Source organism: Dermacentor variabilis, chromosome 8, assembly GCF_050947875.1.
Source record: "Dermacentor variabilis isolate Ectoservices chromosome 8, ASM5094787v1, whole genome shotgun sequence".
Classification (NCBI taxonomy): Eukaryota; Metazoa; Arthropoda; class Arachnida; order Ixodida; family Ixodidae; genus Dermacentor; species Dermacentor variabilis.
Window position 1 is genome coordinate 133,134,847 of NC_134575.1, and position 26,100 is coordinate 133,160,946.

Genomic DNA, 26,100 nt, shown 5'->3' on the forward strand with positions numbered 1-26,100 from the left:
GAAAGCCTCCGCAATTGGCAAACTTACGGCCAATTTCCTTAACTTCATGCGTGCGGAAAACGATGGAGCACTTCATTGAGGCCAGACTGATGCGCTTCATGGAGCAGGGCGATTTGTGGCCACATGAGATAGTCGGGTTCCGACCTCACTTGTGTACGCAGGACGTTATGCTCGAAATCAAACTTGATATAACAGACTCAAGGTTTAAAGATGCAAAAGCAATTCTGGGGCAGGACCTCACGAAGGCTTTCGGCAACGTAAAGCATGAGGCGGTCCTGGAAGGGCTGAAGAAGATTAATGATTAAGCAGGACATATGGGTATATTCGGGACCTCCTGACGGGAAGAACAGCTTACATGAAGTTCCAAACGCTGGAATCCCCCACAATTGAGCTAGGGAGTAAGAGTACGCCACAGGGATCAGTGCTGTCTCCCCTACCCTTGAAGAGAAGAGAAGAATGTCCCAGCATTCTCCGCCCGAAATGCGTTGACGTCGACGACTGGTTCAGCATGTATGAGCGTGTTAGCCAGAGCCACCACTGGGACCCTACGATCATGCTTGCCAATGCGATTTTTTATCTGGACGTGACACCGCGTGCCTGGCTTCACACCCACGAGGTCGAGCTCTCCAGGTGGGAAATTTTCAAAGAGAGGCTTTGGGACCTATTTGGCAACCCGTCAGGTCGCCAGCAGGCTGCGCGAAAAGAACTTGCCACCCGTGTCCCGTCGTCGACCAAATCGTAGGTCTCCTGCACACAGGAAGTCCTCGCGCTTTGCCAGAAAGTCGACGAGCGCATGACCTAAGTTGACAAGGTGGGCGATATCCTAAAAGACATCGCGGACGGCGACTTCAATTTGCTGGTCTATAACGACGTTTCCACCCTTGGCATCCCTACCACCTGCTCTGTCTTCCGACCTGATTCGGCACCCATTCCCATGTCCACAACCTGTTGTGACTATTATTTCGCTCCCACACCACGCAATCCTGCTGAACGGCGAACCCAAAACGACAAACCGATCTGCTTCCGCTGCCACCGCGTTGGTCATGTAGCCCCGCACTGCCGCACCACTTGGATGCCGCCGTACTGGAGCTTATTCCCTGCTCCTCGCCCATACGATAACACGCGTTGTTATTCACCTCGCCGTCTGTACCGTACTTCTGAAGCCCCTGACAGCCGCTCCTCCGTGCGATCGCCGTCGCCTCAACGCCGTCGCTCCCCGTCGCCCAAACCTCGCCGCTTTTCTTCGCCAAACCCATGGACGGAAAACTAGGTCATGCAGCTTTTGGAGGTAGTGCTGCATCACGTTCTACCTCTCCAACTCGTCTGTTGACGCTCTTCAACACGAACCCTATTAAACTAGACGTAAATGGTGTTCCGTTGACGGCATTAATTGATACTGGAACCCAAGTGTCCAGAATAAGCGCTAACCTATGTCGTCGCCTCAAAAACGTTCTTACGCCTGCCATCACTCGAGCCGTACGTATCGCCAATGTCGCCACTGTTGCCGTCAGTGGTATGTGCACTGCTCGCATACAAATTGCTGGCCGCCAAGTCCCAGTCCTGTTCACCGTGCTGACCAGTTGCCCTCATGACCTAATCTTCGTGCTCGGCTCTCTGACGACACATTGTGCCATCATCGACTGTTCCACCGGTACGCTGTGCCTCGAGCTTCCTCTTCTTTCAGGCATTCGCGCCGAACAACAGAACACCCTTTGCACTACAGCGTTTATTCGCTTACCCCCAAAAGCCCTAACGTTCGTCGTATTGGCTTCAACGGCAACCGTGCCTGATGGCGACTATGTCGTCGCCCCTATTCGTGATGCCCTCCTGGAGCGCACATCTCTGTGCCACAGTCCGTAGTAACCCTTACCGCTAATCGCATGTGTCTCCCCGTTATCAATTTTGGCTTGACGAAGCAAGTGCTACCTGAGGGCATAGCGGTGGCCACGCTCGTCGGTGACAGAAGACCACGTCTTTGTTTCGCAGCTGGCGCGTCTCCAGGTCCTCCTGATTACCCGCAGGATGCCTTGAAATCGACTGCCCATTACGTCCCATGGTCGCTCCGGACTTCGCACCTGACCAAGCCGCCGCCCTATATCGGCTTTTGCTTTCCTACCACGACATCTTTGACACTGCCAATCGACCACTTGGTCAGACGTCACTTGTTAAGCATCGCATAAACACTGGCCATGTTGGTCCCATTCACCACCGACCGTATCGCATGTCCACGGTACAGTGGCAAGTTAGTCAGCCGGAAGAAATCAAGGTGCTCGCCAGGGGCATTGTTCAGCGCTCGTCGAGTCCATGGGCGCCGCCAGTCGTGCTCGTCAAAAAGAAAGGTTGCACGTGGTGTTTCTTCGTTGATTACCGCCAACTAAACCGAATCCCTAAAAGGGACGTTTACCCTTTACCACGAATAGACGACGCACTTGACTGTCTTCACGATACCAAATACTTTTCGTCAATCGACCTTCGATCTGGTTATTGGCAGATTCCCATCGATTAGCAAGACCGAGAAAAGGCCGCTTTCGTCACTCCAGATGGCCTCTACCATATCAAGGTTATGCCCTTCGGTTTATGCAATGCCGCTACTACATTCCAACGGATGATTGACTCTCTCCTTCAAGGTTTCAAATGGTCAACTTTTCTTTCTTACCTCGATGACGTCCTTGTGTTTTCTCCTACATTTGAGAGGCACCTTGAGCGCATCGAAGCTATTCTTGACGTCTTCCGCAAGGCTGGGCTCCAATTAAACTAATGGGAGTGCCACTTCGGGCGCCGACAGATTACAGTGCTAAGCCATCTCGTCGATGCTTCCGGCGTACAACCCGACCCGGAGAAGGTTCGAGCAGCGACGGCTTTTCCTGTACCTCAGTCTGTCAAAGACGTCCGGAGTTTTGTGGGGCTCTATTATTATTTCACACAGTTCGTGAAAGATTTCGCAGCAATCGCTTGACCACTCACTGAACATCTAAAGAAAGGCGTGCCTTTTAGGTGGGGCCCCCCTCAAGCTGCCGCACTTTCACGCCTAATCACGATTCTCCCCAATCCACCGGTCTTGGGCCACTTTGACCCGTGGGCAGCTCCAGAGGTCTGAACCGATGCCAGTGGTTATGAAATCGGCACCGTCTTATCGCAACGCCAACATGGACACGACCTACGCTAACCGGCTCCTGACAACTGCAGTGCGCAACTATTCCGTTGCCCAGAGCGAATGTCTTGCTTTCGTCTGGGCTGTTTCAAAGTTCCGCCCATATTTATATGGCAAGACATTCTCAGGAATGAAAGACCATCATGCGCTCTGTTGACTTCCGTCACTCAATGATCCTACTGGCCGGCTCGGCAGTTGGGCCTTCCGACTACAAGAATAACTATACACCGTTACCTAAAAGTCGGGACGCCAACACCAGGACGCTGTTTGCCTCTCTCGCTACACAGTCGAAGAAGCGGCCTCTACGTCTGATACTCACACCGACGCATGTGTTCTCTTAGTTTTTCCACTGCTCCATGTCGCCGACGAGCAGCACCGTGACCCGTCCGTGCAGTTAATCATTGACCGCCTGGAATCGTCACTTGCCGACAGTTCCCTTCGCTTATTCAGACTTCAAGATGGCGTACTCTACCGCCACAACGTTCACCCCGACGGCCCTCAAATAATTCTTGTGATTCCTAAACACCTTCGGTCAGCTGTTCTCCACGAACTTCACGACCTCCCCACTGCCAGTCACGTGGGTGTGTCGCGTACATACGACCGGATCTGTCGACGCTCCTTTTCGCCAGGGCTTGCTCGCTTCATTCGAAGATACGTCGCAGCGTGTGAAAAATGCCAGCGACGCAAGACACCATCGACGCTCCTTGCTGGGTACCTTCAAGCACTGGACATTCCCGAGGAACCATTCTTTCAGGTTCGTTTGGATTTACTTGACCCTATCCCTCTTTCTACCTCTGGGAAGAGGTGGATCGTTGTGGCCAAGGATTACGCCACACGCTACACCATCACCCGAGCGCTTCCTACAAGCTGTGCCACAGATGTTGCCGATTTTCTTCTACGCGACATGATTTATTTACATAGAGCTCCGGGCGACAACTTCTCACAGACCATGGCCGGACATTCCTACCAAAAGTTATCGCGGACATCCTGCAGTCCTGTGCCATGAGGCACAAGCTATCCACGTCATACCAGCCGTAACCAAATGGTATCACGGAGCGTCTCAATCGCACTCTCACAGACATGCTCCCGAAATATGTCTCTTCAGACTACACTGACTGGGACCTCGGTCTACCCTTTGTCACATTTGCTTATAAGTCCTCGCGCCACGACACAGCCGGTTATTCCCCCTTTTTTCTTCTGTTCTGCCGAGAACCAGCACTGCCCCTCGAGACAACCCTTCCTGCTCACGCGGCACCGGCAAGTGAATATGCACTTGACACCATTGCCCGCTCTGTCTACGCAATGGAAATTAATTGCCCGTGACCGCCTTCGGAAATCCCAAGAGAGTCAAAGGCGTTTGTACGACCGGCGACACCAAGACGTGCACTTCACCCCTGGTTCTTTGGTGCCTCTACGGTCGCCGTCGCATCAGGTCGGCCTGTCAGAAAAACTGCTGTCTCGTTACAGAAGCCCATACAGAGTGCTTCGTGCCATGACTCCCGTCACCTAGGAGATCGCCCCTGACGCCCCTACGGCTTCCCAGTCTAGTTATATCGTGCACGTCACACGACTGAAGCAGTTTTCCCCTCCCAGTGATGACATTTTAAGGCTCCGGGACGTCGCTTCTGCCGCCGGGGGATTATGCTGGAAGCGTGGGGCATTTGATTGCTTTAACGAAGCGCGTTGGCGCCATCACTCGAGAAAAGTGAAGGAAAAACGAACTGGGCTCACGCGGTGAATCTAACTGGTCAGCGCTGCAACCGCTTTTGTAAATAAAACCTGTAAATAGTTCCTCGTCTCACTGACTCGTCCTTCGCGTAACAATATGCTCATCTTCAGTCCTATATTTATACCTAAAAGCCCGAACACGCTTACGCATAAGAACAAGAGAATGAAAACAACTTCTTTACATTTATCTCTGGCCATGGATAAGGATTAGTACGAAGAAAACAGTGAAACAAAAATTTATCAAAACCTTTATTAGTAGGGCAATTATTTATTTAGTAATTGATTTGAATAGCTATCCCGAACTCAAAACTCTCTCCAACGTATTACAACCGCAAGTCTGGGCTTAACATTGGGTTCCCAGCGCTTAGGTGAAGGTGAAAGGGTGAAAAGGCGTAGCCGTCACCACTTTCGACACGTGCCCATTTTGCATTGCACCTGCATATTATAACACCAGGTAGAACACCATGTAGCCGATGCACATGCTGCGGTACAAGGCAGTTAAGAGTTGAAGAAGAAACAGAAGTTTCAGGAGATGTATACAAGAATGCAAAAAATATACATTGTGTACCTGAATAAATGAAGCTTGCTAGTTGACTTTGTCACCGGCGCGATTCAAAGGGAATGACAATAAATCATTATCATCACTAGCATCGAATTGTGCTACTTGCATTGCAATATGAGATTCGCGCAGCGTAACGTGTATACTTGCGCCCTTTGCATTGCAGTTGCATATTATTACACAAGTTGCACACCATGTAGCAGCTGCATAGGTTGTTGTGCAAGGTAGATAGATAAGCCTTGAGGAAGGAAAGGAAGATTGTGGATATCTATAAATATTGATGTAATGAAAAATATGGATGACATAGCCCATTAGTTAAGGCAGGCTAGGTGCGGGTTTTTCACTGTCCCATTTCAAAAGAAATGCCGACAAATCAGCATAATCATTCTTACCATCGTATTGTACCATCTGATGTGCGTGCCGCGTAGCGTCGATACGTAGAAACTTTGCATTACAGTTCCGTTATATTCCGCAAGGTGCCCCAACATATAGCAGTTTCATATATAAGCTGCATGCTTCGCCTAGCTCGCCTTGGATGTAGCAGGCTTATTGGCTATTTGTCACCATCCCGTTTCGAATTGGATGCCATCATTATCATCTTGAACAGTCACGTACCGTGCCAGGGGTCAATGCATGTGAGATGTGCTCCACCTAGTCGGGATACCAGTGTTTAGTCTTGTGTACCCGTTATGGCGCCTCCTCACAGGGGACTAAGCTGTAGAAGCTTTTGCAATGCAAGTTGCTTCCAGCTTTTTGTTTTCTGGCAAATAAAGTTGATTGATTGATTGATTGATTGATTCATTGATTGATTGATTGATTGATTGAATCAATTCGTTGTGCTACGCGCGCGGCTGCAACCAGGCAACATTGAGCCTAGCACATGGTTGTGCAGAGAGGAGGACAAGCCGAAGGTCGCTGTCGACGCCGGGTGGACAGTTCAGAGTGTTCTGGTGAAAATGACTCGAAGATACTTCGCCGCGAAGACCTGTAATGCGCGGTGCTGAAAAGGCAGCTCTTATGTAGCTGCTCCTTCAGCTTAAGATGTGACAGTACTGCGTGTGCCGTGCAGGCCTGTGAGTTTTTGTGTGACAACATTCACGTGCGCATTTGTTTATTTTTGCTAATTCGGTCGGCTTTGGTGGACAACAATCCAACAAAGAGACGGAAAAAGGGGGCTGTGGATCAGAGAGCCAACAGAGATTGCAGGTGTTCCAGTTGATAGTAAGAGAAATAAATGGAGCTGGGCAGACCGTGTGCTGCGTATGGCCGATAACCGGTGGTCCGTTAGAATTGGAGAGTGGGTATGAAGGGATGGGAAGCGCTGTCAATGACGACAGAAAATTAGGAGGTGCGGGGTGATAAAATAAGGCAATTTGCAGGTTCAAGTTCAAATCGGCTAGCACAAGACATAGATAATTGGAGATAGCTGGGAAATGCCTTAAGCCTGCACTGGACTTCAAAATAGGCTGAAGATGACGATGATGACGTGCAGATTTTATTATTTGAAAAAAAACTTGAGTTTTTTTTTAACCTAGTGATCAATCCGATAAGTGCAATATTCGAGAATACCAGCTTGAACAGGCAGTTGTGAAGGAGGGTCTTTTGACATGAAGACTGAGTATCACATCTGATATAAAAGTATCTTTCTCTGACAAACTGTGAAGCACAATTTTCGTAGAGTGATTCGCTTTGGTCAATGAACCTCAAGTTTTGGTTTTCATTGAAGCTTTCGCTACGTTTACTTATATTGAAGGGCGATGTTTCGTTTTTAGCTCACATTAAGTTTTTTTTTCAGTTTTTCAGCACCGATGATAAAATCTATGTCTTTCAAAGAAGCTACGGATTTCGTGCGGGTGGGAGTGAAACAACATGTATTTATAACAAAAAAATATCTATAAGTACCACCAACGCCATGCTTCAACAAGGCTACAAGTATTACAAAGGAGCGTAAGTGATCTGCCGTGTTATCCTACTGCTCCAATATGTACGAGCTTTCAGGTGCGAATTGTTAAATTGTAACAAAAACACTAAAATTCTTAGGTCCGTGCTCTTTAACGAAGTGTTGCTATGCATTTGGTACTAAAAACTACTACTCCACAAACACCCTCTAGTTACAAACACTACAATGGGCCTGGTGCACGCGAATTCATTCACAGGAATTGTACTGCCGGTGTAACAACAAATATAAACATGTTTTTCCCATTTTCTATCCCCATTTACTAGGCTGTGTGTCTAGGCTCGCCTCGTAACTCGGGAAATTATCAGTGCAAGAAAGGTCACACCGGTTGTGTTGTAGTCTAAATGACTTCGAGGAACACGCAGGGGATAAGGTGCTGGTACGTCAAAGCCCACAAAAATGAATGGTATTCATGGTTCGTCAAGTAGTTGTAAGCGGCCACGAAAACGATTCTATTTTTTCTGTCATTGTCAAAGGTAGCAACAACGACAATAAATGAATGACTGAAGCCGGATCCAGTGAGGCGCTTGCAGACGCATTAATACATGCGAAACGTGGCAACTGGTTAAATAGTTTGAAAATTTTCACGGATATACCAAGCGACAGCTTGGCAAACAGCTGGCTGTTTAGTAATGCTACACACTCGGCAAGCGCACGAGCCATGGCGCACGTAGTCGTCGGCTGGAGCTAACATCTTACTTCACTCTCTCATGCACATCCAAGGAGACACCCTTCTGCGAAATCGCAAAAATAGCGCCGCCTCCGACGGCCTCACCAAACACGGATGTGACGCAAACTATATATCACCATGTTATCATTATTTTGCGGTCCCTAATGCAGAATACCTGGGTCAGAGCCAAGTGCGCTACAGGAGCTGCACTCCATGAATCCAGTGCCTGAGACAGTAAAGTAATGCTAAATTTAGGCAGTGCTATACTTTGTGTCGGCTGGCTGAAACTCTAAGCACTTCTTGAAGGCTGCTTTGAATCTGTCTGTTCAGTGAGATATTGACCGTTTTAAAAGCAAGCCGTATAACAAAGTCTTCGTCATGAAAGTGCTCGATGACAAAGAGCCATTCAGTTGTCGCACATCGGTTCTCTGTTATCTCGACCCGTCAACGACCCGATACGACGGCAAGTTTTTCTCCAGTCGCAATGATGCCAGTGGCATTGGCGCATCTGAAACGTAGTAAACGCTTCTATGTTTGTGCTCTTTATGTAATAATAATAATAATATTTGGGGTTTTACGTGCCAAAACCACTTTCTGATTATGAGGCACGCCGTAGTGGAGGACTCCGGAAATTTTGACCACCTGGGGTTCTTTAACGTGCACCTAAATCTAAGCACACGGGTGTTTTCGCATTTCGCCCCCATCGAAATGCGGCCGCCGTGGCCGGGATTCGATCCCGCGACCTCGTGCTCAGCAGCCCAACACCATAGCCACTGAGCAACCACGGCGGGTTGCTCTTTATGTAGGTAGCAGAAACGGCGTACTGCTGAAGGGCCAGACGTCATTGAATAAGGTGGCCTGAAAACTTGCTTAGTTTGGCCAGCCAGCAGAGTGTAGACTGTTTGGTGACCAGTCGAAATATCCAGCCGTAAAGGGGCATATATAACTTACTGACTGCAAAAAACACTCCTAAACAGTCCCTTCATTCCTTAAGTAGTTTGCCTTCTCCTATCTTAGACTATGGCTTGCGCTCTGCATCATTTTGCCACTAAACCATGTGCGGCCCCGAGAGCCACGTTTTTCACGAGGGTGTGTAACAGCGATTATCATTCTTCGAATTGTTCACATACACTCTGCGAGCTATATATATCTACATATATATATATATACATATATATATATATATATATATATATATATATATATATATATATATATATATATATATATATATATATATATATATATATATATATATATACATAGGGAAAAGTTCTGTAGGTCCGTTGCATAGGTAGTTGAATAAACGAAGGAGCACACTTACGAAACATGGATTTTTAATGTTTTTACCTTGCGGCCGTGGTACGGCCTTCCTTAGAATTCTGACGAAGGCTGTGCCACGGTCGAAACATGGCAACTATATGTATAACTCTTTTCCCGCCAACTTGGGTCATTGGGAGTGGGTAGTCCATAGTCCAATGGGTAGCCCGTCAGGCCTATGCGCTGTTGGAACTATTTTTTGAAAACTACCAGCCAGTGCCACTGGCTATGTGCCACTGTTCAATGAATCTTTTTGATGCCAACCCGGAGCATTGGGTACATGCCACTTGGTTTCTGCCGCTTTGAAATGAACCTGACTTTAACTTGGACCACTGAATATGCACCAGTAGGCATTTGCCGCTCTTTAGTTAATCTCTTTGAGCCTACTTGGATCACTGGATTTGAAACATTGAGTATGTGCCATTAAGTATTTGCTGCTGTTCAACAAACATCTTTTAAGAAACTTTGGTCACTGGGTACGAACCACTGGGTATGAGGTAATTGGCATTTGCTGCTGTTGAATGACTCTGTCTACGGTGATATCGGTCACTGGGTATGAGCCACTAAGTGTGCGCCACTCTTCAGTTGGCTCGCTTGACGTTAGCGTGGGCACAGGGTATCAGCCAGTGGGCATATGCCGCTCCTCACTGAACATCTTCGACGCTAAGATGGGCCACTATGTAGGTGCCACTAGCTATGAACCGTTCATCAAAAATGTTCTTTGGCGCCAACTTTAGTCACACCGTATGTGCGGGTGGTTTTGTGCCAAATTCAATGAAACTCTTTGGTGTCAACTTTGTGCCACGTAGCTTGTGGAGCTCTTCAATGCAAAAAAAAGAAAAATCTTTCTGGTGCATGGCAGAATTAAACCCGCTGCATACATAATGAAACAAACATGTCTATGCATATTCATACAAGCGCGAAGTAGGGATTTCTCGGCAGCGCCACAGAATTACGCATCGTGTTCACAGGAGAGTGCGAGAAAGGAGGGCCACCTCACACACTCTTCATACATGACACCTCAGAGCTGTGGCACTACACTGCATCGCTACAGTGCTTTTATGCTAGTCACATTCAAGTCGACATTTATTGCGAGATGGCTTCTGCGATAATCTTTAAGGCGAAGGTCGTGGCTTCGTCACTCCCACCGAAGATCGTGGCTTCGAGTGCCAAAATATCTCGATGTGCCTTTGTTGGCAAGGCGAGCGGAATCGTATCCAGTTGTGGAAGACGATGACGGCGAACGCACGACCACTCGCACGTGCGCGCTCCTGTGCGAGGCGAGCCCATATGGCTTTCTGTACCGTGCGCCACGCTTTGAAGGCCATCGTCCTATGGTACATTTCAGGATTTAGCCTTTAAAGAACGCGTCTTGACTTCCATTGGTACAAAAACTATCATATTCAGCAGTGTTCCATACCCGCTTAGCAAAAGATGCTATGACTCATCCCTCGCGTAATTCACAGAATACAAGCACTCAGCAAAGCGAAGCGTACAGTGCACACATTCATTGAAATCACGCATACTACGTACAAAAACGCGGAGTTTTTGTACTTAAAGTCCGAGTTTCGTCCCAAAGGTGAAGCATCGATTGCAATAGCAAATCAGTAGGCAGCTATACGGAGTAAGGATATTACTTATACCAGATGTATAAACTTGCAAACATTCGCTTACTATCTAAGCTAACAAACGCGTTGTCACGCGCGTACACGTAGACACGAACACATCAATCTCGATGACCGCAGCAACTCGCTGTCGAAACATTGCGGTGAAGAAGCGCGGCAGCAGCAGCGAGCGAATTGACCTTCGTGCTGTGTTGTTGCAATTGGCATTAGACATCGAAAGCACAGCGCATACGAAGCTACAGGTACTCCGCGTAGATTATTCATATTGCAGAAAACTTTGAAGATTAGGCCGCACGAGCACAGCCTTTATCCACGTGCAAGATACGCCACACGCGCAGCCTCCCCGTAAGCACCAGCCGCCGGAGTAGAACACACCCCCTCACCCTTGCACCCCCCTCGCGCATCGCGCATGATAGAAGATGGCGCGCTCCCGCCGCGCATTCTTCCCTCGCGCGTACGAGATTAAGCCGCGATCAGCGGCGGACCCTCGCAAGCTTTCACTCGCACGTAGAGCGTATGGCGGGTGGTAATGGTGTTATCGTGTTTGGATTTTATACGGAACATCAAGGTCACGACGACGACGGCAGCCACGACAGAAATGGGCTTTGAATGTGCCTGCAATTACTATCGCAACAAAAGAACCACGTAACCTTCTCATGGGCTCAAACCCTTACGAGAAATGGCGCATACCACCGTAAGCAACCGAAAAATGTAATTGCTGATACCCGGTAAGGCTAAAGCTACAAGCGCTCAGCAAAGTGAAGCGAACAGTGCATACATTCATTGAAATCACCGACACAACTCACAGAAACGGCATACGTTTCAATCCACTGCTGAGAAAATAAAATTCACAGTCGAAGAAAAAATGACAACCATTCCGACTCTGTCAAGATCGAACGGCAGCGAAAGCTGGCGACAGTCAAAGCTCTCAAAAGAAAATCAAAGTGCTTTCGCTGCCATTCCATCTTCACAAAGTGGAATGATTGTCGGTCGCGATTGTGGTTTTTGTTGAGCATCGCGGGAACGTTCTTCGTCGGTGGGCATTTCGTGCCGGCGGTGTTTACACTCTCGTTGCTGATACCTCCAGGACTCCTCGTACGCATATTGTTCTTCGTGTGTACGTACTATACGTGTCCACTCGATCGACAATGCAGCTGTTTTTAGCCCTGATACCTTTCCTGCTTATATATTGCGATAACCTTGACGTCACGCTATTTTTCACGACGAGCAAAATAGCCAAGAGTGAATGAGTAAAAACTTCATTTATTATAAACAAAGTAAGGCACGATTGTGGGGGGCCTATTCCAGGGTCCCACTGGCACGAGCGGCTAGCTGGGCTTGGTCCAGAAGAGCCGATTAGATCTCCCTAACCTCGTCCGCAAGCCATGCTTCCCACTGGGCACTCCTCATTAGTGGATGTTGGTGTAATACGGGGCTGTCTATGTGTGGAGGCGTCCTGGGGCACTCCCATATGATGTGTTTTTATGTGGGTTTCCACGGGCACTCGTCAGCGAACCTCGGGGGGTGTATTTTGTGTAGGTGGTGCAGGCTGGTGTATGTATTCGTCTAAATACGACTCCAGTCCCTCCCCTGTTGGATGTTTAAATCGGAGTGACGATGTTCAATACGTCTCCGCTCCTGTTTTTTCTGAAGGACGATGTCACGAGAATTCGGTGGAAGGTCTTCGCTAGGCCATGCCGTTGCTCGGTCGTTTAATCTTCGAGCAATACGGTCTGCCCTCGCGTTTCCTCCCAGTCCCTCGTGTGCCGCACACCATACGATTGGGGTGCCGCATATTGATGATTGGTATTGATTGGGGTGCCGCTCCACTTAGAAACAAGGGGCAAACCGCTTGTGAGTCGGATAATATGACAGCCGTATTGGTTTGGCGCTCGGCATCCTAAATGGCCATTGCGATGGCTGCAGCCTCTGCCAGGCATGCCGAGGTGGTTTTGAGGGTGGTCTGAGCCGGTTCCACTGGCATCTGTATAACACACTCCTGGTCCCATGCCGAAACGTTTGTTTAGTGTCTTTACCCTTGCTCTGCGTCGTCCGGGATAGAACTTGGGGTGCATGTCTTTGGGAATTGGGGCCATCGCCATGTGTGATCGACCATTTTGGTCTATATCTGCAGTTTCCTCTCCGCAATACTGGGTTCTCAAAGCAAAGCCTAACCTCGCCAATACTTCGCTGCCCTCAGTTAAAGAACAAAGTCTTTGTGAGCATATAACGTCACGACTTCGTACTCGTCAAAAGTCTTGTGCAGACCCAGGCCCTTGAATTTCTCTGTGCTAGCGCATTGGAGTAGACAAAGGGCGGCTTTGAAGGCTTCTCTTACTATTGTGTTTGCATGTGAGATCTCTTGGTTTGTTAAGGCCTGAATCGGAAGGGCGTATGTAATGCGTTTAATTACGAATGCGTGAACGAGGCTGATATCTCTCCCTCATTTAGGTCGTCTCTGCTTCTTGCCGCTACCCGTATCATTCTGGCCACGTTTACTCTGACCCTCTTTAGTTTTTGAAGGGTGTGAGATGTTCCAGCATTCTGCTGTATCCAACTTCCTACAGGGAAGAATTGGAACACCTGCTGCACAAGTCCTAGCCCGAATTCTTAAGGAGGACACTGAGGATTTCGCCACCCAAACCATCATCTGGATACCGGGCCACACTGGCATCACGGGCAACCTGCAGGCTGACAGAGCAGCTCGAGGATTCGTACATCACCGAGCACTCATCACGCCGGCTCCAGAAGACCCGGACCCTGTCGACCTCGAGTATTCAGCCATGGTGAACTACCACAGAGGGCGTCGCTTGCGATATCCACCACCCGATCGAATTCTAAAGACAGAAGATACCGCTGCCTGGCGTAGGCTCAAGACAGGCACTTATACGAACCTACACATATTACATCGGATACACCCCACAGCCTACAGGGACGAATTTCCTTGGTGTGGGGCCACGCCAACCCTATACCACATTACGTGGGAGTGCACACTACACAACATGGAACTCCTAGACCCGAAAACCACGAGGGAGCAATACAAGGCACTGCTGTCCAGCTCGGCAGTCGACGACCAACTCAAGCTGATAAAGAGAGCTGAGAAGATGGCAAGAGCCAGCGGAGCCCTGGACTAAGGGCCCCGACCATTAACGGTTTTTCTGATTATTCTTTTAATAAAGTTTATCTATCAATCTATCTATCCACATCCCCCATATTCTGAGTGTCTCCACTTGACGAACCGGCACCCCGTCGAGAGTTCTAGTGATTGGCTCCCAGTCCTTCTTGCGTATTTCGCACGCACCCCAATGAATTCCGATTTACCGGGTGTGCATGCCATGTCCGCCACCCTCGCGCATTCCACGACTGCGTCCATAGCCTTTTGAAGAGTTTCTTGCTTGTCCCCATAGGACCTCTGGTGAACCCAGAACGTGATGTCATCGGTATATATCGCACAGCCGAGATTCGGGTGTGAATCTAGCTCCAGGGCTGGCTTTCTCAACCCCACATTAAACAGCAGAGGAGAGAGTATAGCTCCCACAGGAGTGAGTGCCTCTGTCGGGACAGTTTATATGTCGGACCTCGTGGAGCCTTATCCGATTGTAGCCGTGCGGTCACTGAGGAGTGAGCGCACGTAGTTATACGTTCGTGTTCCGCAGTTCATCGATTCCAGTCCCTCCAGAATAGTGCGGTGGGAGAAGCTGTCGAAGGCCTTTTTGATATCCAATGCCAGTACAAATTTGTCGTGCGACCCTCTGTTGGGGTGCAGGACCTCGTACTGTAGTAGTAGAAAAACTTCCGGCACCGATACGTGGGGCCATATACCGAACACGTTGAAGTAGCCATGAACTTTACGGGGCTATGAGCCATTGGACTTTCTGCTTGCTTACGGGCGTATGAGCGATAGCTCACGAGGGTTAGTCATATACAGCTTTCGCTGTGAAACATCCTTGGCTCAAATCTGGCCCCGTAATACCAGCATGCCAAACCGCAGCTGAGCGTCGAAAACGAGCCAAGGAAGTCGAACTGCGCATGTAGCAACGCGACGATGCGAGACGGAGCCTTACCAAGTGTCCATCAGGTTTTCGCTTTCATGTCGTAAATGAGTGTAACATGCTGCCGAAGTCTATTTTATATCAGCTCTGTCAGCACAACGCACGAGTAACTGGGCTAACTTGCAATCATTTGACAATTCTGTGAACGACTGCAGTTATTCTTCCGTACACACGACGGGAACGCCTTCGCGCGTTTTTGTCTTGAGAGGTTCCGCTACTCTTGAAAATCTATAAACAAAAGGACGCTGGTTGACCAGGTGCACCACATGCCCATGTAGGTAGCCAAGGCTACAATTTTTTTGGGCTATATGATGAGTTTTTCATTGGGAATTGCAGTGAAGATGCAGTTTAGCCATGACAGATATTTGGAAAACATGATGAAAAGCCGGCTACGTCGTTCAAAAAGAGGGCACGCCGGCCAGTTAAGTTTAGCGAGGTTATATGGCAAATGAGGGTGGCGGGAACCCAAAAGGTGAAGTTGCATGAAAGAGAAAACTGGAAGTTCATTAGGCGTACCAGTTAGCTGTAAAGAAAAATCATGAATTGTTTATGAAAATTCTAGTGAATACGAAAGAAATATAAACTTTTTCAGGAGTCAAAAGCCCGATAAATGGCTTTACGAGACGGTTGTTCTACCATGCGGGGTAACCAAGAGGCCAGAATAAGCAGGATATATGGGAAAGTCAATATAAGTCTCGGGGAAATCATCAAGCTCATGGTTTTTTTTAAGGTTATATAGCTTGGCATCTAAGATGAAGCGTAATTGCTAATATTCATGCGCATACCATCGTCTGCGTTCCAGCTGGCGAAATGAATAAAACAACTCCATTATCACTGACCAACCTCGCTGGAATTGAAATATTATCAACCGAAGCACTTGTAGAGATGGTTAACTAGCGAAGCTGAAACATGCATCCCCGGTGTTTATCTCTCGGTAAATCTCAAGGGTTCATTAAGGTGTTTCTCAGTTATTGGTTTTCTTCAGTAAATTACCAATTGCCTAATTAACTGACTAATTAATTAATATTGACGTCGTCTAACGAGGGAGCTGTGCCACGAGCGCATTCACGCGCTAGCGTAGGCGGGCACCAAAGAGCCAACTGTGCAAGACAACGACGACGCTGGAGCCAATCCTGGCGATGATAGTTTTTTCTGCACGCGCACACAGTACTGGGGAAACCAGCCCTGACAGATTCGCTGTAAGATATGAAGGCAAATGCTCATTCCCCCGATTGCTAAAGCAGGTGTCCCTGTGAATAGATTAAGAACTTTTCGTGAAATCACGTGTGGCACATAGCCCGATCGCAGTCCTTGAGCTAGTTCGCTCGAAGAGCCAGACATTACTCGCATTATAAATTGTAATGCCTAATCCGATAATTGACAAACATTTCCTGAATCAGTCCTTAACTAATTAACTTACTGCAGTCGTTACAGTACCCAAATTGTAGCTGGTGTTACTGCAAGGCTTATCGGCTCGAAAAGAACTATGTGGATGACACCATGTTCGAGATATGTGCGTCGACCGTGGAGTAATAAAAGCCCTCTTATTACATTTTCTTGAAAACGCCTTATTATACATTGCAGTAGAAAAGTAACTCGACCGCCCCAGGATTTCTACCAAAGTCCAAGAATAACAGCTAGACACTGGTGTCACCCTTTCGTTTTCATGCACGTGGAATCGCCTTGTGAACACCCCGGCTATGATTTGTAAATTGCCATATCTGCCGTAAGATCTTTAGTTAAAACGTAATTATTGAATTCTTGGTACTTAGTAAATTCTGTATTCGTCTTTTTCGTTCAATGTCCGCCTGTTGGGCAATCCAGTTTAAGGGCTACAATTATGTTATCTGCCAAGGGTGATACCTACAAAATTATTGATAGACTTTTAGAAACGCCAGGTTAAATGGAGTTTGTTCTTCCCATAGGAAAATTTTCGTTATTGAATTCTGCAAATCGCAGCGTTGGTTTTCGTTTATCAGGCAGCAACAGTTAGTAATTAGAATGGCGACAAACGATACAACAGAAATTCCACGTCAGAAAATTAGATGTGTACTACCTATGAATAAACTGGTATTGACCAATGTAACACAAATGATGGAATGTTCTGGATAAAATTTTCCTTTGTAAAAATTCGCAATATTTTCTGTGATAGCGTATCAATGTTGCCCTACTTTGAGGAGCGTTGAAGATATATTTCTGTGCATCAAATTTATATGTATTTAGCAGAGTACACGTCTGGTGGTTTCTTGGCTAGAGGTGACATTAGCGATCAGCTGACAAAGACGCTAAAGCAACCACATAAGCAGCGTACGTGCTTCAGTGACAGGCCGTAGATATCAACAAAGTAAATCGTATAAATTGCAACACAACATAGAATCGCAGTGACATATGCGTTTGTTCACTAATCTAAAAACATAACATTGTAAAGAACACACATGCAACACAATGTGTCTCACTGGCATTGCTTGTTCTTGCGGCAGGCCTGCACACAAGCTGTAAAGTATATACGACTGCGTTACATCAGCGCTTGTTCTACCTTAGGACCGGTTATTATGTTCGTTAGGTCACCGTGTGGTTTAGGTGAACAGTTCAATGAACTGTGAAGTCAGGATGCTCTGAAAGTTAAAATAAGACAAATATCAACATCGCGTAAATATTAGTTCGTGTTTTTCTTCCATCACCATTAATTCTCCTGGTATTTTTTCCAGGGCAACCTACTTTGTACAGGCTACATTGTCAAGAGATGATCTTGCCGACAGTGCCCCCATTCTGCATGCCGTAGCAAAATCGGGTAAGATGCGAAAGTCCACCTCGTTTTCCTCTAAGACCTCTAACGCGTGGAGATGTTTTTTAAAACTATTTCTGCTACAATAAGTGCAACAAGGGCTTACGTACTGCGATGATCGTGGCAGTCTGTTGTAGAAATTTGTTTCCCATGAAATTCGCCATTCGTTCTTGAGACGGCCTTTCATTTATTAATGCAGAAAATTATGCGCCAACCACCGTCTCGCTTTTCCTGTCATCATTGACAATGTGCGTGGGCATTTACATGCACTGATTGAAGCTCCTAGCCCACCTGGTCCTAGCGGTTCTTCGAAATAATTACATTCGGAGAGCAATACGGCTGCTTGAATAGATGCAGAGTAAGAAAGAAAAGAAAGAGAGAATGCCGGTTTGTTGATGAGAAAAGTATCTGGTTGGCTACCCTACAAGGGGGAAAGAGAAAAGAAAAGGTAAAGAAGGGATAGCAAAGAGATAGTATTGCAGGGAGTGTGCGCACATGACCCGACTGCACAAACCAGTCTTTCTTCAAAAAGCACGAAAAAGCTGTCACTGCCTTCTGGGCCAATAATCGGTGGGTACGGGGCTACAGAATTGTCTGTACGCTCAATGGTCAATCGACTGGTCGACTGAGTGTATTAGGCTTGGATAACCCTTATATGTCAAATTGCGTACAACGACACTATAGGTGCTCAATGTTCTCGTCACGGTGGAAGACATCATATGTAGGACTGTCAGTCTTTCTATAGTGGTGAATAAGCTTTGCCGAATGAAATCTGCAACCACAACTGACATAGAAGTGATGCTTCGCGTCCCTGCCGTCCGGGCGGAGGTCCGATTTGCAGAGAAGAATTGAGTCTGTGCAGACTGCTGCGGCGTTATATGTGCGATATTCTACTCACCCAATGAGAGTGTGAAGCACGAGGTCGCGGGATCGAATCCCGGACACGGCGGCCGCATTTCGATGGGGGCGAAATGCGAAAACACCCGTGTATTTAGATTTAGGTGCACGTTAAAAAACCCCAGGTGGTCGAAATTTCCGGAGTCCTCCACTACGCCGTGCCTCATAATCAGAAAGTGGTTTTGGCACGTAAAAGCCCATAATTTAATTTTAATTTTATTAACGACAGTGTGAATTATAAAAGTTGAAACTGTCTCGCAGCGTATTTTCTATGTAGTGGAATCGGGACGCAGCGGTTTTCTTTGTGTGACCTTCTGATAGACTGGTCTGCGTGATCATTTACGGTTATGCTGCGATGTGTGTGTATCCATTGTGAACATACGTTGTAGCCGTCTTTACTCAAATGGCGGCTAAGTTCGACGATTTACGTGATTTGGCCGCCAGTTCCATATTTAAGGAACGACTTGTAATGCAGGCTTTGAGTCGCAGAAGACCAATATTTGTCCAGGACTATCTGTATTGACCATATGAAGTGCGCCGCGGTAAACATTGCAGCTGCAGACATAGCGATATGCGAAAGGCTTCAATCGTTGCTTATTCCTCTGGTCGGTATCACTACAGCGCCACTGGAACTGGCCGAGTTAGTTGAGCCATCAGGGAGGTGAGTGCGGAGTCGCTGTACCTCTCATGCCAAAGGAGCAAATTATGTTTCTTGAGTGCACATAGCAGTTATTCTGACTTTTTCAGAAGTCCTGCGATTGCGATATCTTGTTAAAGACGGCTCACACGCTATGTAGGAATCAGTGGTCTGGCCATAATTGCATGTCTTGATGTAAATGAAGCATGATGATCGAAAACCACTGCTCTGACTACAGAACGGGGCCTTTCTGCTAGAAGGCTGATGAAGCGATAGGTAGGTGCCCGGTAGAAGTGTCTAAGTGTTCATGAATTTTTTCAAAAATAAGCTGCTTCTTATTCTGTAATCGTGAGCTATTAAGGTACCCGCGGTCTACGGAGTTTAACGATAGAATTTAAGAACGCCGCCCACTACCGCTATATAGGGGTATAAAGTTTGTAAACAGGGATAAGGTGCCTCAGAAAGGCTGGCCAACGTTTCGATAGGAGGACCTATCTTCGTCAAAGGCGGCCTCGTCATCCTCGGCGTGTTAGTTTTAAAGGGTTAGTGCAGTGACGTCACGTGCGGGTGTTGTCGCAGGCGGCTGGTTTTAAAGAGAGAGATTACCAAAGGAAACAAGCGCTGTCGTCCGACGTCTGTGAGCTTCATTCCCAAAACGAGGGGACAAGAACGTGAGAGTGGGCACGCGGGGAGAAAAGAAAAGAAATAGAAGCAGAAAAAAGACAAAAAGAGTAAAGAAAAAAAGGGGGGTGGGGGAATCCAGGGCGGCACCAAGACAGACAAAAAAAAGGGGGGAGAGAGTTAAAAAAAATAAAGAGAAAAATGAAAATTTTTAAGAAATACGGGGGCTTGGGAGCGTGTTGGGGATGCGAAAGGTTAGGAGGTATTCAGGGGGAGTCGTTGGCAGCATGTTGTTGAGGCATTAGAACGGCCGGTCAAGCTGTCAGTGCGCGAGTAACACAAAACACAAAAAAAAGAAAAACAGACAGACACACACACAAAAAAAAGAACCATGAGTTGAAAGTGACTTGAGTAGCATAGCAGCAATAAGTCGAGTTATTTTGAAATAGTTAAGATGGAGACGAAGAGTCTGCGGTGCAATGTATGGGGTGACTGAAAGGCAGCGGCATGGTATTTCAAGGGGCACTGCCCCAGTCGCTCATCGTAGGTGGCGTTACGGCGGCATCCAGAAATGGCGATACTCAGGGTCGAGGCGCCGAAAAAGGCATATTGACTTCGGAATGTGTTGATGAGAGGGTTTAAAAAAATAGATTTAAAAAAAAGGGGGTGAAGGGAAGGGACAGGGGGAAGGGGGAGCGAAACCGGAATAACAAACAGGAGAGTGACGCGCGCTGAAGCGGGCGGGGGCAAGTGTACATGGAAGAAGGGGGTTGTACAGTTGGTATAGACGTAAAAACCTGAAAGAGTACATTAAGTTGAGTAGTAGGCAGGAATAAAATTTTTTTTCGAAATGGAAGAGTAGGTGAGGTTAAGAATTAAAGTTAGCTGGTGGCCTAATGCGTTTTGTGTCTTGGTTGATGATATGAGAGTTTCAGATTTAAGTTACCGCTTTTAAAGATTCTAAGTTGCCGCGTGCCAAATTAATTCCTGTCGTGTGTAGGCAATTAAACTTGTGTATGAGGTATGATTCCGTATACTTCCTTTCGCGAGGGGAACGGAAATTTGTTTGTAGTATATAGAGCCTTGCTTTGTCAAATATATGACCATGTTCATTAAAGTGGCTGGCTGCTTTGGGTAAATTGTGTTTTGCGTCCGCGCGGTGACCATTGAGTCTTGTATTAATTTGTTGCCCAGTCTCACCTATGTATTGTTTGCTACAAGCGGCGCATTCTAGACCGTAGACTACGTTCCTTGATGTGCAGGTGAAAGCCGAAGTTACCTTGTGTGTGTAATACGACGCTGTACTTTTTACTGTAGTAGTAGATTGAATGTGTTTGCATGTAGAGCACCTGGGGCGGCCACAGGGATTGGTTCCCAGCTTCTTCTTTTTCTGTAGTTTGGCGTGCACAAGAACATCTTTAAAATTAGTGTTGCGTCTGTAGGCTACTCTGGGAGGGTCGGGAAAAATCTTCTTAAGTTTCTGGTTGCTGGTGAGAATTGGGTAGTATTTACTTAGGATGTTATTCACGTTCGGGAGTGCGTTTGAGAATTTAGTAGTAAGAAGAGGCGTTGTTTTTCTTGTGATCCTCGGGCGGGGCTTGAGGACCTCGGTTCGATCAAGTTTGGTTGCAGCGATGTAGGCTGTTTGAAGGTCACTGTTTGGGTGGTTCCTGTTTGATAGCGTTTCTGTAAGGTGATCGAGTCTATCTATGTAGTCTTTGTTTTCAACGCAAATGCGACGTAGTCGTGTGGCTTGGCCTTTAAAGATGCCTTGTTTGCAATGTCTGGGATGATGGCTGTTATATTCTAGGTACTGTTGTTTGCCGAAAGGTTTCCTATACAGCGTTGTCTTTAGCTCACCATTGTCAATGTATATTGTTGTGTCCAGAAAGTTTATGCGCTAAGTTGAGGATTCTGATGTGAATTTTATTGTTGGGTGAACAGAATTTAGAAAGGCTACATATTTATCTAGACTGTCTTGACCATGTCCCCAGATTATGAGTATGACGTCTATGTATCGTAGGTATGTGTGGGGCTTGGTAGTACAGCGCCTTAGGAAATCTGTTTCTAGAATCCCCATAAATATGTTCGCATAGGTTGGTGCAAAAGGCGTACCCATGCTTGTACCATGTATCTGTAGGTAGTAACTATCTTCAAATTCGAAGTAGTTATGTGTTAGAACTAATTCAAGGAGAGACAAGTAGACTTCAGTAGAGTGTTGTGCAATGTGTTTAGACAGCGTTTGTTTTATCGAACATAAACCATCAGGGATTGGAATGTTGGTGTACAGCGCCGTGACGTCTAGTGTTGCGATAATTGTGTTGTGGAGTAGTGTGCCTTTAGTATTAATGTCCTCTATAATTCTCAGCAGGTGGGGCGTATCTTGTACAAATGACCAAAGTGCTTTTGGCAAGTCACCAAGGTAGTAGTTAAGGAATGTAGTGATGCTCTCTGTCGGGGGGTTGTTGTTTGATACTATCGGACGGCCTGGGATAATAGCAGTGTATAGTTCAGCGGATGGAATTTTATGAATTTTCGGAAGGAGGTAAAAACGCCCGGCAGTTTTGTTGCTTGGTTTAAGAAATTTGTATTCTGACGGTGTTATCAATTCATCAGCCAAAAGTGATTTCAGCTTGTTGGTAATTGTCACTGTGTAGGACAATGTCGGATCGTTATCTAGTTTGCGGTAATGTTCTGGGTTGTTTAGCTGTCTGTTAGCCTCGTGCTTGTATTTTTCTATTGGCCAAATAACTATACTTCAGACAAAATGGTAACAGGCAACAGAAAACCCACCACCGAAGTCTACACACAGACCCCGTCAGAATACAACACCGTCAGAATATAACACCGTCAGAATACAAATTAATCTCCCATACATTGCACCGCAGACTCCTCGTCACCATCTTAACTATTTCAAAATAACTCGACTTATTGCTGCTATGCTACTCAAGTCACTATCAACTCATGGTTGTTTTTTTGTGTGTGTGTGTCTGTTTTTCTTTTTTTTTTTGTCTTTTGTGTTACTCGCGCACTGACAGCTTGACCGGCCTTTCTAATGCCTCGAAAACATGCCGCCAACGACTCCCGCTGAATACTTCCTAACCTTTCGCACTCCCAACACGCTCCCAAGCCCCCGTATTTCTTAAAAAATGTCATTTTTCTCTTTCGTTTTCTTTCACTCTACCCCCCCTTTTTTTGTCTGTCTTGGTGTCGCCCTGGCTTCCCCCACCCCCCCTTTTCTTTCTTTTTTTCTCCTTCTATTTCTTTTCTTTTCTCCCCGCGTGCCCACTCTCACGTTCTTGTCCCTCGTCTTGGGAATGATGCTCACAGACGTCGGACGACAGCGCTTGTTTCCTCTGGTAATCTCTCTCTTTAAAACCAGCTGCCAGCGACAACACCCGCACGTGACGTCATGCACTAACCCTTTAAAGCTAACACGCCGAGGATGACGAGGCCGCCTTTGACGAAGATAGGTCCTCCTATCGAAACATTGGCCAGCCTTTCTGAGGCACCTTATCCCTGCTTACAAACTTTATACCACAGTGTGCTACTCCATCTGTCAGCCCCTTTCTTGTTTTTGGACCGCTATATAGTGTATGCGCTTTTTAAGGGCTCGTCTCGCTTTCTCTCCATCTCTGCCTTCCACTCTCTTTCTCTTTTTATTCCCCTTAACCCTTTCCCCCGTGCAGGGTCGCCAGCCGGAACTACCTCTGGTTAACCTCCCTGCCTTCCTCTGTATTCTCTCTCTCTCTCTCTCTCTCTCTCTCTCTCTCTCTCTTGAGCTATTGCAATGGTTTAGCTCGTTGATGTGCTCCGTGGTAGGCCAAGTCATGAGGAGGCATCTTGGTGGCTTGGACTTGAATAATTTGGATTGCACTCAGATAATACTTCAGGTTTTTGGGACCACCAGCAGGCTGAACCACAGAAACAAAATAAAAAAATTGCATGTGGTTTGGCTCTGGTTAACCCTAGTTGAATTGCGAAAGCAAGAGCTGCAAAAGCGATCTCTTTCGCAGTTTGAGACTCACTCCGCGACGTGGCACGACTTCTTCCAACCGCATTTTCGTTACGAAGCTTGTGGTGCGGCGCGTTCTTCTTGAGTCTCTTGAGCGCGTTGTCTCTTCTTCGATTTGTTCTGTCGTGGTTGCGTCTCTTTCGCACTCTCCATAACGACTAAATACACTGAGGCGAAGCGCATATATATATATATACCCGCCCGCTAGACGACACCTCCTCTTCCTCTACCCCTGGGGAGCACATCTAGTGGAGCGAGCGGCGACGGCAGCGGCGTCAACGGTGGCGCCATCTGGTGGAGCGCGGCTGCGGCATTGCCAGGCAACAGCGGCTCAAGGTCGTCCGTCGACCACGGCATATGGTATACGGCTGCTGGCATACGGCGTGACGAGCTCGCTGGCTGGCGTAGTTTTTAAATGGACCATCAACAGCTGCAGCATGGAGTGCCGTGAAACACCCAGGTTATTTCCTGCTACGATCTTAAACGTGTAGCAAGTTGGTGTCAGACACGTAGTTCACATGAGGACTACAGGGCATGTATCTGCGAGTCACCACAGCCAGAATGTGTGACGTCCTGCACGAGAAAAGCTCACCGTGCACAGATATTACGTATGGAGATATTGGTTGTCAGGTAAATTCAACTACTGCGCACTATTCAAATAATATCTGCAGTTCTTATTCGTTAAGGTAGGACGAAGTTCAAGTGGCTGCTTTTTGAATCCACGTGCGAAAGTGAAGCAGCGTGACAGCCGACGCACAAATCTAAATGCCGTCGGCCTATACGACGAGCCGAATTGTTCTTGGAAAGGTTTGGGCGAGTCCAAGGAAAGCTTTATCGGAGTGCGTGGGGCTCAGTACTTCAACTTGATAGAACCCATGGTTACCGTTACGATAGGGCCGCCTTAGGTGAGTAACAAGAAAGATGTTATTCGTAGGTTGCTACATACCCAAAGATATTGCTGCTCAACCCTACCACCTTTAACCTGGTAAAAGCAGCACCAAGCTAGGCGGTATTATAAGCTCCTTGAATATCTAAGCACAGGGTAGCAAATGATTGCATACAAAATTCCTTGTTATAGACATAAGTGACCAAGTCTACAACATTATATAGAAGAACGACCGTGTCTGAATATGGCTATCGCGTCTACATTGACCTCATAATGTTCGAAGTGCCATTCTAATCGTGGCAGAATCATTCGCTCTATTTTTTATGCAGATGAAAAGCGCAATCGGACAGGGCGATGAAATACCTACCAGCGACTGGGTAGTTTTTAGGAGCGGAATCAGGCTATTTTCCTTCCATTCTTTGGGAACTGTGCCTGTCTGCCACCAGTTCTTGAACAAGAACAGGAATACCCTTTGGCCTATTCACCAAGACGTTATAGGGCACATAATATGTACTATCCTATCACCGCGCTGATCAACTCTAGCGCAAAGCAAGTGCAGCTTTTAGTTTGTTCATTGATAACGCTCTATGAAATTAGTCTGTTTGCGAGTGTCGATGTTCCAGCGGAACTAATTTCGCAAGTGATCACTGTGCAGAAAGCGGCAGCGATGTCATTGTCTCCGCGTTTTTTATGAAGGGCCAAATATTTAAAAGGTGGTGCTGTCCAGGGGCTTAAGAAAGATTACGAACAGTTATCTGAATGTGCGGATAATGTTTTCTGCAGTCCAAAAGCTCGCAGAACAACGTCGATTTTCTAGATTCCAGTTTTACGTGGAGGCACGGTTTTACTGTGTGTCTAGCCAACTTTAAGCCCATGCACCGACTTTATAAAACTAAATCTTTGATGCAGACGGCGATAAATTACAGGAAGCGTCCCTCCCTCGATGTCCCAGTGGGGCATGTAAGGGCTCTCGAAAGTGAATGCGTGGCGGCCTGAGGGTACATGTTATTTCGTACTCTTGACTTGAGGATACGCTATCACGAAAGCCAACTTACAGAAGTTGATGGTCGGCCAGTCAGCAAATGGGGTGATGCCGCGTAAGTTGTCGTCCGTCAGCCACGTTACCAAAATGAGTGGGGAGGTGGCCACTTCACCGTGCTTTAACGTCTGAAAACCACTACAACTTTTTCGTAAAAT

The 26,100-nt window shown here is 47.0% G+C and overlaps 1 protein-coding gene across 2 annotated transcripts in view; it reads left to right on the plus strand.

The window, feature by feature from the left end:
• Positions 1–26,100, plus strand: part of LOC142591281 (uncharacterized) — a 99,943-nt gene that overhangs the window by 16,820 nt on the left and 57,023 nt on the right. For both annotated transcript variants that reach the window (XR_012830434.1, XM_075703613.1), the window contains exons 2-3: positions 7,234–7,385; positions 17,771–17,853. Coding sequence is in view for 1 of the 2 variants with exons in the window: in XM_075703613.1 (XP_075559728.1) it covers positions 7,351–7,385; positions 17,771–17,853 (118 nt within the window). In the remaining variant the exon portion in view is untranslated. The remainder of the gene's footprint in view (positions 1–7,233; positions 7,386–17,770; positions 17,854–26,100) is intronic.